Source organism: Phacochoerus africanus, chromosome 1 (genome assembly GCF_016906955.1).
Source record: "Phacochoerus africanus isolate WHEZ1 chromosome 1, ROS_Pafr_v1, whole genome shotgun sequence".
Classification (NCBI taxonomy): Eukaryota; Metazoa; Chordata; class Mammalia; order Artiodactyla; family Suidae; genus Phacochoerus; species Phacochoerus africanus.
Window position 1 is genome coordinate 110,091,636 of NC_062544.1, and position 14,462 is coordinate 110,106,097.

Genomic DNA, 14,462 nt, shown 5'->3' on the forward strand with positions numbered 1-14,462 from the left:
TCCATTGGCACATTCACACCCTGTTCCCCTTTAGAGGAAGGAAGGACAGTGGGTAGTGTCCCATTTGACACAGAAGGACCTGAGGCCAAAGGTTGACACAGGGAGCAGAGGAAGTAAGAAGCAAAGACAAGACAGAAGGAGAAAGAGAACAGAACAGAACAGAAAGAGGCAAGGCCTGATACAAAAGCAAGTGTCTGTCACTCTAGAGTATCAAGACAAACAGTCACAGGTGCCTGCACAGGGCAGGTTCAGACTCCAGGATAGGTTGTGCCCAAAGGTACTGAACCAGCCTCCTCCCACAGAGGAGGCCTTACAGGGCTGCTCTGGCTAGATCCACATCCCAGGTAAAAGTGCCCTACCCACCTGGCAGGTAATTCCAGAGGAATTCCAGGTCATTTCAGCTCTGATTGGCAGACAGCTTACCACCCTGGAGCTGAAATCCACCCTGGAGAGAACCCACCATACCTGAACCCAAGCCTCAAGGTCCTAACATAACAACAGAAGTTCCTGATGCACTTCAGTCACTCCCAAGCAGCATCTCCTCCACCTCTTCCCTGCCCACCTATTGGGTAATCAGCTTCTCTGTCCCTCCCTTCAGCCTGCAGGCCAACCCCAGGGCCCCAGGCTGCCCCCGACAGACCCTGCCAGCCAGGCTCACCAAATTCTATCATGCGGCCCCATCCAGTTGCCCAGCACTGTGTCCCAGGTTGCATTCCAACACCCTTTTCAGGGAGACACACTGGCTGGATGTATGAAGAATAATTCACTGAGAAGGCCAGATGAAGAAGGGCAATGTCATTACTGAAAGCATTCCCATGATAATTCTCATGAGAAATGATGTCTTCCACTGGAACGACCACTGCACTTTCACATTCTGAATATAAGTATGTCGTTCCCAGCTTCACTTCCAGAGCCCTAAAGCTGTGGGAAGAGGACACGTCCCTCACAGAGATGCTGGAGGGTCTAAACTCCCCTCCACTCCTTCCAGGTTCCTCCCAGCCTGGTCCCATCTCCTTCACCAGCTATCAGCCCTTTTCTCCCTGTACACCGAATCCCCTCCACAGACCCCTAAGCCCTCTAACTAGTCAGTCTCCAAGGCAGGACCTAGGACCATCGCAGCAGCACCTGGGTTCTTGGTAGAACTGCATGACCATGTTTCACTGATACTGAATACAAACTAGAGGCTGTGCCCTCCTTTGAAGGTGAGGAAGAGAAAGTTCAAGTAGGGGACAGGACTGTTTCCATGTTATTCAGCCCGACCAGCAGCCCAAGACCACTGCCCCAAATACTCACCCAATTACACAGTGAGCTGCAGTCAGGACCCACCTTGGGGCAATGATGGAACCTCCACACTTGTGTTTATTTCCTAACTGCAGGGTCACCTGCCAGGGCCACTTTCTCTCTGGGGCTGGCACTCCATTAACTATCCCCAGAATCCGATGGCCACATGCTCCTTGGATCAGTAAAAAGGTGACTGGAGGTGAAGCTTCTGCTTCACTTCCACCGCCACCACCTCCTCCTCCTCCACCTCCACCACCATCACCTTCTCCACCTCTAACACCCTTTCCATCACCTCCACCTCTACCACCTCTTCCAAATCCACCACCTCCTCCACTTCCCCTACCTCCACCATGTTTTCTACCTCCTCCAACTCCTCCACCTCTACCACCTCCACCACCTCCTCCAATTCCTCCATCCCAACCACCTCCTCCACCTCCTTCATCTCCTCTACTTCCTCCTCCTCCACCACCATCTCCTCCATCTCCCACCTTCACCCTCTGGGCAAAGCCAGGTTTCCACTCAAAAGTACCAGAATTGTCTGACCCTATAACCCCCTCCTGGGCAGTGTTTCCTATTGGCCTCACAGGAGGCCCTGTGCAGCCTTGTAACAGAAGCAGTACCTTGAGGCGGCAACCCTCCAAATACAGGGGTCTGGCTGGATTCCAAACCCACTTTCCTTGCTGATGTGGGCAGCCCTGGAGCAACAGGCACTACTGTAATCTTCAGGGATTTCATGTGTCCTGGACCGGAAGGGGCCTCTGGGGTTGTTGGGCTCAGTGAAGAATCCTCCTTGGGTCTGACACCCTCACCTGGGGAATATAAGAGAATAGTGAGAAAAGGACAAGACCGGAGCACAAGGCCCTCATCGCTGGCTTCTTCCCAGAGCCCTCTCCCCACTCCCAGCCCCAATCCCCCAACCCCAGCTCTTAACCCCACCTCCCTGTCCTGCTTCCCCACCCCCGCCCCCACTGAGCACCCCTACTCTCAGCCCTGAATCAAGCAGCCCAGCCCAGCCTAGTCCATCCCTGCCCGCCCTGTTCTCACTGAGCCGGGACCGAAGGACCAGAAGCCAAAGGACCGGGAGCGAGACCAGGAGGCTTAGGAAACCTCCTCTGCTGCTAGGAACTTCCCAGGACGCCATGGGCACTTCTGGCTGCCTCCGCACTCCGAGGCGCCCCCTCGTGGCAGCTCTTTGTCTACCCTCCTGTTGGCAGAAACACGGAGCCAAGGCAGAATCCCAAAGCTGCACCTCCCAGATCTTCAGCTCCTGTTTATTCAAGAAAAACTGATTCTGGGTCGTGCTCTTAAGGCTCTTAAACACGTAATTAATTTTTCCACCTTAAAGTACAGATATTCTGGATTAGATACCTCAATGTAATGTAATAACTGAAGCCCTTAAAAAAAAAAAGGAAATGCAATTGCCCTTTGGAAGATAAAAACGGAAGTATTGTAAATAGAAAATACAAAACAAGGAGTTCTCATCTTGGTGCAGCAGAAACGAATCCGACTAGGAACCATGAGTTTGCAGGTTCAATCCCTGGCCTCACTCAGTGGGTTAAGGATCCCGTGTTGCCCTGAGCTATGGGGTAGGTCGCAGACACGGCTCGGATCTGGCGTTGCTGTGGCTGTGGCTGACAGCTGTAGCTCCGACTAGACCCCTAGCCTGGGAATCTTCCTATGCCACGGGTACCGCCCTAAAAATATAAAAGACAAAAGATTAAAAAATATATATATACACAAAACAAAACAGCAGTTTTGAGTACGAATATAGAGTAAAAGTGTGAATGGAGTGAGCATAGCACACAAAACAAGGACTTCAAATAGGAGGAAAAGGTAAGGTACAGAAATAGACACTTTGAAAATTTTACACAGAGATAGAGATATTTGGGAAATAAAAAGATAGAAAATGAAATGGCAAGCAAATCTGTGCAAAGGAACACTGAGATAGCATACTGGTTACCAGATCATAGGATTTAAAACAAAGATTGTATAAGGTGCAGAGGGAGTTACATACAACAAGAACAGGCATGAAGGAGAAGATGCAATGACAGCTTTTAATGGCTAAAGGAGGGGGGAACAATTTTATGGGTAAGTGGGGCTTCTGATTCAGCCCTCACAGGAAGCTCATAACTGGTATAGGCAAAATTAAGCAAAAATATAGAATATTTGACTCTCATAACTCATCATTTTGACCAACTAGTGCAATGATGAATTTTACAAGTAACAACGGAGAACACTCATCCTAACTGAACACACAGAGAATGTTCAGAATCAAGACCACAGAAGAAGATCAATAATCTCAGGGAATCAATGTGATACTCTGTTCTTGAACTACACATCAGTAATATTATCAACTTCTCAAAAATTCTCATATTTCTGAAACAAAGTGAACACCCTAGTGAATGGTCCCCCTTTCAAAAGGAATTCATGAGGGAAATACGACATTTTAGAGATCAATGCTAATTAAAGCACTACCTGTGAAATCATATGTGATACAGCTACGATAGTTTCAGAAAGTAATTAAAAGCTTTAACAATAACCAAAATCAGAGAAAACTGATAATAAATTAGCTAAAAGTCCAACTCAAAATGTGGAAAAGATCAATGCAGTAAACTCAAAGAGTCTTGTAGAAGGTGGAACAGAAGCAGGAATCAATAAGATAGTGAAAAATTACAGAGAAGACTGACACAACATGAATTTTGTTCTTTGAAAAACTTAATGAGACAACATTCCAGGAGGACTGAATAAAATACTACAAGAGAAAAAGAAAATTACAGAATGAAAAAAGGAAAGCACTTAAACATATGACAGACATTGTTTTAAATTATTAAAGGATAGTATTAAATGCATATACTGACTTCTCCTATGTCCAAGGCAGGGTAATACCATTGCCCTTCCCACCCAAAACAACCTAAAATGACAAAAATACAAAATGACACTTTTCAAGTGGACACCAAAGGACAGACAACTGCGGACTGAGTGAGTGAGCCCTACTATCACCTCTGCTTATGGCCTGAGACAGTTTCCAGGATGCAATACAGGGAAAGAGAGGCCCGAGACAGAACCCAGCAGGCTCCCTGAGGACAGTAGGCAGGGCTGAGGGCTGGGCACACCAAGGCAGCTCTGCAGAGAATACAGGAGGGGGAGTCACACAGAGAGAGAACACCACAGATTAACAGAGGCGCCCCCTTTAGTGCTGGGCTGAGCACTGATCAGTGCATGGATGTGAAGAAGCTACCTTCAGCCAGAGAAATAACCTGTCGAAAAGACTAGAGTGACAATACCTGGAATAGTGACAGCACCAGGAATAGTGCCTGTTCACATCAGCCAGACTGGGAAAACTCAAGGAACACTCTGTAGCACGTTCAGGAAGGTCTTGCCTGAGCAACAGGGGCAGTAGTTCGCAGACCTAGCATTGCTCTCAATGCTGACAAAAATATCAAAACAACACCTGAGACATCAGTTTCCATGTAATTGAACTGCATCCCAAAATAAAGCCCAAGAATATTTCTTTTTTTTTTGTCTTTTGTCTTTGTTGTTGTTGTTGTTGTTGTTGTTGTTGTTGCTATTTCTTGGGCCGCTCCCGCGTCATATGGAGGTTCCCAGGCTAGGGGTTGAATCGGAGCTGTAGCCACTGGCCTACGCCAGAGCCACAGCAACGTGGGATCTGAGCCGCGTCTGCAACCTACACCACAGCTCACGGCAATGCCGGATCGTTAACCCACTGAGCAACGGCAGGGACCGAACCCGCAACCTCATGGTTCCTAGTCGGATTCGTTAACCACTGCGCCACGACGGGAACTCCCCAAGAATATTTCTATTTATTTTATTTTATTTTATTTTATTTTATTTTATTTTATTTTATTTTATTTTTTGCTTTTTAGGGCCACACCCGTGACATATGGAGGTTCCCAGGCTGGGGGTCCAATTGGACCTACAGCTGCCAGCCTACACCACAGTCACAGCAAGGCCAGATCCAAGCCACATCTGCAACCTACACCACAGATCATGGCAACGCCAGATCCTTAACCCACTGAGCCAGGCCAGGGATCAAACCCGCAACCTCATGGTTCCTAGTCGGATTCATTTCCACTGAGCCACAACGGCAACTCCAAGCCCAAGAATATTTCTAGGAAAAATCAAACACCTGGTAAAGGCCAAAATTTCTAGTACCCATACAAGTAATACCCAACGTTCAAGGAGCATGAAGATACAACCCATAAAGGGAATAATCAATCAATCAAAATCAGCCCAAAACCAACAAAAATGTCAAATGCACAGGCAAGAACAGTAAAACTGCTATTACAACTGTGGTTGTACTTACACACTCAAATAGGTAGAGATACTAAAGATGTGAAAATAAAAGGCCCCAATTAAACTTCCAGACAAAGATGAGAAAACACAATGATCATGGGACTAACTCTGTATTAAATATTTCAGTAGAAGAGATTAGTGGACTTAAAGACATGCCAATTTTATAAAAATCCAAAATGAAACACGCAAAGAAAGTATTGAGAAATAGAGCGTTGTGAGTTGTGCCATATTATGAGTGTCCCTAGAATTCCAAATAGAGAGCTGTGGGGCCAAGGAAAAATCACATATACATTTTCAAAAATAATGGCAAATATTTTCCAAATTTGATAACCTCAGAGATCCAATAAGCTCAATGGCCACCAAATAAAGATGAAAAAATTAGACTAAAGTACAATGTAATCAAATTGCTCAAAATCAATGAAAAGGAAGAGGAAAAAGATTAAAATGACAGGACATTTCTCAATAGAAACAATGCAAGCAATAGTCTCAGCTGAGGTGAGAGAAGATGTTGCTGTACCTTCTCCTCTCAGCTCCCCTATTGCAAACAGATGTCCTATTCCCAGCCTAGTCAGTGCTATATTTTGGCATTTCTGTGCTTCTGGCTGATGTCTTCACTGTTTAAAAAGGCCCCATGCATATTTCTGAAGTCCTGTCTAATGGTCCTCAAGACTCCCACCTGTAATGCACAATGCAGAGAAAACAGAAGGTTAGGTCAGCTTCATAAAGGCAGGAATCACACTGCTGCTGGCCACGAGTTCAATGATACTGAATTAACAGGGTGTATGAAATAAAGTGTGTTTAAGAAACAAACATAAAATGATGATCACTTGATGAAAATGTTGTGATCAGAAGTTCCCAGGAGTATAACCTTGTGTTTCTCTGAGAAGCAACTGTTTGGTGTTGGCTAATTCAGTGTTCAGAGCTGCTTCACAGAACATATCAACAACAAAAAACCCTGGCGTTTTTGACCACTATGTTTTAGGGTGGTTTGTTACACAGCAAGAAGCAATTGTACCACTTACTAAAAGTCAAACTGTCCTGGCCAGGCCAAGTATCTTAGACTGGCTCCCTGGAAAAAGACACTGAGACATACCTGCATGCAAGGTGGCTGGGGAGTGCTCTTGGGAGGATTCCTACCTGGAAGGGACCATGTGAGGCAGAACTGGGCCACGAGGGAAGCTGAATTACTAAAGAGTTGCCACTGAGGCCTCAGCTGCCCCTAAACAAGCCCTTCCAGGGAATTCCTGGTGGTCTAGTAGTTAGGATTCAGCACTTTCACCTCTGAGGCCCAGATTTAACCCCTGGTATGGGAACTGAGATCCCACATCAAGCTACTCTAAGCTTCAGCAAAAAAAAAAAAAAAAAAAATTCTTGAACACTGACCAAGGAAGGACGGGTGGGCAGGATGCAGAGGCTGGGGGAATAACAGCATCCAATCCAGTGGCGGAGGCTGTGTGAGTGGGCTGTGGCCCAGTCTCTATCTTGACCTAGAGGTGGCCATAGAAATTCCCCCTGCTATAGAGATGCTGAAGTCTACAATAGGAGTACAGGCCACTGGACCCACTGCCTAAGACATCCATCAGACTTCTACCCAGGTGGACAGGCTTTTCATCTTACACTTTCTAGAGAGGAATGGAAGCCATGAAAGCTCCCTCAGTTCAATGAGAAACTAGTTCTCTGGAGTACTTTATGTGTAATACCACAACCTTTCAGAAAACAAAACTTCAGAACACACAAGAGACTCTCCAAGCATTTATTCAGTGGACATCTGAAATCTCCACACTCCTTAATGCCTCAACACAACTTGGGGTGATCCTGGATGTGGCCACTGGAGCACTGGGAAGGGGGTTCCAAGACTGAATGGCCCAGGAGGGCTTGTGTGGCAGAGGCTGGGCACTCACAGATGGACCTGCACTGCGGAGCAGAGGACCTTCTCCCAGCCCAGACAACAAGCCAGATGTGGACATGCTGATGCCTTCTCAACTCCCAACACCACCAAGCTGACCAGGTTGATAAAGTGTCAGGTTGAAGTCTCTTTCACCATTGATGACGTCTCTTCTTCGCTAGACGTTCTCCAAGATGCAGATGAAGCATCATGTGCACCTGTCAAGCTGATGGCCATCCAGCTGGGAGGGTTTCACCCCCACCCCCTTCCCAGCAGGCAGAGCACAGCCGAGGTGTAGGCGTAGATGAGGCAGGTTCCTGCATCACCAGGCTGGGAAGCTTCCAGGGTTTCTTTCTTGCTGCCACTCTGTGTCATGAGGATCTCCACAGGGTCAGTGGATCTCAAATGGAATTGAGCTACAGGCATTGAGTAGGGGTGAGAAGTCAGAGGCCAGGCTAGTGTGAGACTCAGAAACAGGAGGGATCAAGGGGTTGCCAGGAGGTCCAGGAGCACCAGACACAGAGTTATGCTGAAAAAGCCCTTTGAGTCCAGAGAAGCCTGACTCATTCTTGCAATGACCCAATCCTTGTAGAAACTCACTTCTGTATAAATTCCTGGATACCCTCTGAGACCACAGCCAATGCCCCAGCTCACAATCCCCACTTGGACCCATGAGTCATTAAATTCACAGACCAGGGGACCCCCAGAATCTCCCTGGAGAAAGAGAAAGATACAAACACAGCAATGGAAAATGATCAACATCATAACAGACTCCCCAAACTGCAAGGCACTGAGGAGATGGACGTGAGTGGGGCTCCCCCAGGTACCACTCAGATTCTACCACCCCTAAGTTTCCATGAATAATGAGATTTGATAGTTAAAAAAATTTTACAAACAAAATTTGTGTATGTCATCAATTATATACAAAAAATTGAATATTCTCAGAGAAATGATATACTCTAAAATATTAATAGTCCTTACTTGTATATATTGCCTGTCACTCAGAAGGGGGTTATAACACATGACTTGTATAATTGGGATTTCACGCCTGAATCTCCCCTCCTCCCCTCTCTCCCTCTAAGCAGCATCAGGTCCTTTCTAATTAAGGATCAGATCAGGCCTGCTTGGCAGAGACTTGGTGGCTTGTCTCCTTGAATCCCCTTATTGGAGAGTGAATGAAGACGCTGCCAGATAATACAGACCCTACTATCTGTGGATGAGGAAACTCTGGAAGGACAACCAAAATGCAGAGGTAGCAAAGGGCCCATGAACTGACCTGGCAGGAATCCTTTCCTCTGGAGCTGGTACCACAGACAACCCCCTTCTTGACCACATCAAGGCGACTTTCCATCTTGTCTTTGAGCACCTCATTACATTTCTCATAGCGAAGAATGCTTAGCTCAGCCTCCTGAAGCAGTAGTGGAGAATTTCCTGATGAGGTTATAAAGATAATTCAGGAGTAGGTAGATCTGCTTAGTGGGACAAGACAAGAGCCCCTGGTACCCACTCTGGGTCTCAATAGAGACACCCTCTTAGAGCAGTGGATATTGTCCCCATTTGCCACTAGAAGAAATGAGGCCCAGAGTTGATATGATGAGAGGAAGTGGTAAGATTCAAAACCAAGACAGGTAAAGAAACACAGCTTAGGACAGGAAGAGGCAAACTCAGAAATCAAAACCAAATATCTGCCATACTGAGCAGCATTAGAAATAGTGATAGGCATCCTGTATACCAGTGAAATATCTTTATAGTGGGGTCAGATTCTCAGACAGGTACTATCCCAAAGGTACCAAATCCAGCCTCTCCCCAGGGATAGGAGGCCCTACACTTTTATCAAGAGGAGCTCTCTGGCCTCTTCTTACTCATAGGAAGCTCCCTATCCACCAAGGAAGATGCTTTCATCTTAGGGCAGCTCAGATTAGCAGACAGATCAACACCCCTTAAGTTAAAATTTATCCTGGAGAGAACCCACTTTGATTGTCACTCAAGCCCTCAAGTCCTGACATACTAATAAAAATTTGTAATATCATCAGCTACTCCCACCAGCATCTTCTCCACCCTCCTCCCCTACCCACTTGCTAGAAAACTGCCTCCCTGTCCCCTTTAGTTTATAGGCCGACACCAGGGCACCAGGCAGCTTCTGCCCTGGCCTGAGTTTGCTGCCATCTTGCTTCACAGTCTCACCTCTTTCATCTACTTTCCCCCATCCAGTCACCCAGCATTCTGTATCAGCTTGGACCATGAAAGTTTTTTCAGGGAGGCACACAGGTTGGATGTGCGAGGAGTAATTCACAGGGAAGTCAAGCAGAGCAAGGGCAATGTCATTTTCGATTAGTCCAACAGGATTGTAATATTTATGGATAACGATGTCTCGGACTGGGATCTTGACTGCCATTCCAGAGAGGTTCATCAAGTGTATGTCTCCCATCTTCACTGTGTATTCCACATGGCTGCAGAAAGATCCTTGAGGCTCTATACTCCCCTTCCACAACTTCTAGGTTCTTCCCAGCGTGGTCCTATCTCCAGTCCCGCTCATCAGCTACCTCCCTCTCTCCAGACCACAACCCTTCCCAGACCCCTGGTCACTCTATGCAGTGGTTTCTCAAAGTTTGGTGCCCAGATGAGCAGCATCAATATCACCTGGGAACTTGGTAGAAATGCAAAGTCTCCGGTCCTACTCCTGACCTACTGAATCAAAAACTGGGGATGGGCAACTATCGTTTTAAGCAGCTCTGCAGGTATTCCCATGCTCATTAAAATGTAAAAGCACTGAGCCAGCCAAATTGGCCAGCTACAGTCCATTCCCCTTAAGTATTTCCATTTGCAAGTCTTTGCCCACACCCTGTCTCCCAACTGGCATCTCCCCCCTCTTCTTGCCACTTGGCTTGAACGCTAATATCCACAGGCTTAAAAGAAGTAACTTTGGGAGTTCCCATCATAGCGTAGTGGAAACAAATCCAACTATGAACCATGAGGTTGGAGGTTTGATCCCTGGCTTTGTTCAGTGGGTTAAGGATCTGGCATTGCTGTGGCCCTGGTATAGGCCGGCAGCTGTAGCTCCCATTCCACCCCTAGCCTGGGAACCTCCATATGCCATGGGTGTGGCCCTAAAAAGCAAATAAAATAACATAAGTAGCTTTGGACTTGATTTTGGGTCTTGACTTTCCAGGCTACCAAGGGCCTAATATCACCTACCTCTGACTACAACCTGAAGTGCAGGGACTGTGACCTCTCCCCCATCTTTTTCAGATGAGGAAAGGAAGTTCCTCACACAACTTGACCAGGAGCCCAAGCCCAGAGCCCCCAAAACTCACCCAAGTATGCAGTGGGCAGCAGTCAGCACCCACTGATTGGCAATGAGGGAGCCTCCACACATGTGCTGATCATTGACCTGCAGGCTGACCTGCCAAGGCCACTTCCTTGCTCTGGCAGGGCTTCCACCAACTATTCTCATAGTTCGAAGGCCACATGCTAAAGTAGGTCAGTGAAGGGAGGAGACAGAAAGTAAAGCCACTGACACCACCATCACCAGAGCCAGATAATCCTCAGAAGTCTCAGAACCCTCAGAGAAAAGCCATGTGCCCCCGCCCCGACCCTCAGCGCAGGTCTGTATTCCCTACCTCTCTTAAGAAAATGGCCACGCCCGCTCAGATCTCAAGGCCAGGGCTGGATCCACTGAGACCCCCCCCTCCCCCCCCCCCGCCCAGGTTAAAATCATGTTCCCCCTGAGAGCCTCCTCCCCCAGGGCAGGGGCCCATGACCCTCAGACCAGGCTGGTTCTCTGCTGCAAGGCCGGCCCCAAAACATCACCTGAAGGAAAGAGCTGTGTTTCTTTGGTCCCTCCTGGTGCTGGTGCATTTAGGGATGGCAAAGCCTTGTTGGAATCAGAGTCGCCGGGGGAAAACGCCACCAAATTGGGGGCTACTGCAGTCATACCGGATTCAGGGGACCCCGAAGTTCCCGGAACCCCTCCAGGAGGCAGTCTCCACCCCAGAGCCCCAGGGCCCTCAAGGCCACCCCCGGAGGTGGGTGGAGAGGGTGAGGGAGGCACCAACCCGCCCTGCGCCCCCTCCCCGCCCACCCAGGCCTCACTGAGCCAAAGCTGAAGAACCAGAAGCCACAACAGGAGGCCCATGGAGCCGCCACAGCTGCTGAGCACGCCCAGGAACGCCATGGGCACTGCAGGCCTTCTCTACACTCCTGGGCGCCCCCTCGCGGCGGCTCCGCGCCTGCCCTCCTGTGGCGGGAAACAGAGTTCTTTGGGGGAAACGGGTCCTGCCGCCGCCTTGCTGTGTGGTCATCTGGGGGTCAAGGCCTGGGCTGGGCGGGGCTGCGGAATCCTGACTCAGGTGATTCTTTTCTCTTCCCAGCACTGCCTGGACTCATTAATGGGGTGCCTCCAAGATGTTCGTCGTCCCCTGGCATAGGTCCCTGGCCACAAAAAGTGGTAGCCCATGCCACCACCACACGAAGATGCAGCCACAACTCCCTGCCAGGCTGGAATAAGCCTTACCGGGTGTTTTCCTCCCCTTCCTGTTTGTAGTAAAAATTAAAATTCCTCAGTATAAATGTTGCACTGAATGCTACTAACCACTGGGTTTAAAAATGATACTGCTATCTTTTAAAAAATCAACACCCATGTGAAAAGAGCTATTAGGGAAATGCAAATTAAAACCACAATGAAATGTTACTACACACTTAAGAGACTGGCTAAAATTGAAAAATTGTGACAACATCAAATACTGACACGGATGCATAGATGCTGAATCACTCATACATCGTGGCAGGAATGTAAAATATCATAGCCACTTTGGGAAACAGATTGGCAGTTTCTTATAAAACAAAATATGCAATTACCATATGACTCAGTAATTGCACTCCTGGGAATTTATCCCAGAGAAATAAGATTTATGTGTATATACACACACACACACAAATACCTTTACAAATGTTTACAGTGGCTAAATTCATGATAGCCAATGTCTGGAAACAACCTTTCAGTAGATAGAATAATGGCTTCCCAAAGAAGTCCTCATTCTAATTCCTGGGACCTGTGAATATATTACCTTACATGGCAAAAAAAACTGTGATAAAATAAAAAAATCTTGGAGTTCCCATCGTGGCTCAGCAGAAACAAATGTGACTAGCATCCATGAGGACACAGGTTTGATCCCTGGCCTCGCTCAGTGGGTTAAGGATCCAGTGTTGCTGTGAGCTGTGGTGTAGGTCGAAGACTCAGCTTGATCTGGCATTGCTGTGGCTGTGGTGTAGGCTGGCAGCAACAGCTCCAATTTGACCCCTAGCCTGGGAACCTCCATGTGCTGCGGGTGCGGCCCTAAAAAGACGAGACAAAAATGAATAAATAAATAATTTTAAAAATTGAAAAATCTTGAAAAAGGAGATTAAACTAGATTATATACATAAAAGTGACCACAATGCTTGGCAGTTCCTCTCATGAAGATAAAGTCAGACTGTGGTATAAGCAGCCATGTCACTTGCTCTATATAACCTGGCAAATTGTATGGTGATAAAGTTTGCTGTGGTGAATTAAAACACTGTAAGAAGTCTCTACTATGTCCTAATTAGAGGGTCACATTATAGATCCCTACAGTTCTGCAGAAAGAGCATACTGTCTGCTACAAATAAAGGATATATTATTTGAAAAGCAACTCCTGGCACACTACTGAATCCTAAAAAGAAATTAAGTGCCATGGGACATTAAGTGACTAAGAGACCTGTGCCTCCTATCATAAGGTGGATATCTAGTCAGACTCACTAGGTTATAAAGTCAGTTGGAAAAAAGCAAATACATCATTCAAAGGAAATGATACGTTTGGGATTGGATCATGGCAGGTCTTGAACACACAATAATAAGTTGCACAAAGAAAAGGCCCAGACCCCCACATTTGTACTGAATTGAAGCTTCTCCATCAGTTCACACCCACAGCCTTATAAGGAGCATCCTATGACCAACTGATGAAAGAAGAAAAAACCTGGGCTTAGTTCACAGATGGGCTCAAAATTTTGGTGCAAGCTGAAAATAGACACTGTTGCACTAGAACCCCATTCAGGAGTGGCCTGGAAAGACAGTGACTAGGGCTTCAAAGACAGTGTGTGTAGCACAACCACTATGGAAAACAGTATGAAAGTTCCTTAGAAAACTAAATCTAGAACTGCTATATGATCCAGCAACCTCATTCCTAGGCATATACCTGGATAATACTTTCATTCAAAAAGATACATGCACCCCTATGTTCACTGAAGCATTATTCATAATAGCCAAGACATGGAAACAACCTAAATGTCCATTGATAGATGACTGGATTAAGAAGATGTGGTATGTATACACAATGAAATACTACTCGGCCATAAAAAAGAACAAAATAATGCCATTTGAAGCAATATGGATGGACTAGAGATTCTCACTCTAAGTGAGGTAAGTCAGAGAAAGAAAGACAAATACTGTATGATATCACCTATATGTGGAATCTAAAATATGGCACAGATAAAACTATCTACAGAACAGAAACAGATTCACAGACATTGAGAACAAATTTGTGGTTGCCAAAAGGGAAGGGAGGGAGTGGGATGGACTTGGGTTTAGTAGATACAAACTATTACATGTAGAATGGATAAGGAGAGTTCTTTCTGTGGCTCAGCAGTTAATGAACCTAACTAGGATCCATGAGACTGTGGGTTCGATCCCTGGCCTCACTCAGTGAGTTAAGGATCTGGTGTTGCCATGAGCTGTGGTGTAGGTCACAGATGCAGCTTGGATCCTACACTGCTGTAATGTAGGCCAGCAGCTGTAGCTCCAATTTGACCCCTAGCCTGAGAACTTCCATATGCCATGGGTGTGGCCCTAAAAAAAAAAAAAAAAAAGAATGGATAAGCAATGGGGTCCTGCTGTATAGCACAGGGAACTATATCTAGTCACCTGTGATAGAACATGATGGAGGATAAAGTGACTCAGTCTATGACA

At 46.7% G+C, this 14,462-nt stretch overlaps 1 protein-coding gene across 7 annotated transcripts in view; it reads right to left on the bottom strand.

Annotated features, from left to right (window-relative positions):
* Positions 1-14,462, bottom strand: part of LOC125123105 (acrosin-like) — a 32,588-nt gene that overhangs the window by 3,355 nt on the left and 14,771 nt on the right. For 2 of the 7 annotated variants that reach the window (XR_007133982.1, XR_007133979.1), the window contains exon 3: positions 1,902-2,090. Coding sequence is in view for 2 of the 7 variants with exons in the window: in XM_047772322.1 (XP_047628278.1) it covers positions 7,964-8,194; positions 8,757-8,911 (386 nt within the window). In the remaining 5 variants the exon portion in view is untranslated. Of the gene's footprint in view, positions 1-1,901; positions 2,091-5,922; positions 6,272-7,334; positions 8,195-8,756; positions 8,912-14,462 lie in introns of those variants that run through there. The other 5 variants (XM_047772331.1, XR_007133980.1, XR_007133981.1 and 2 more) reach the window with 5 other exon arrangements.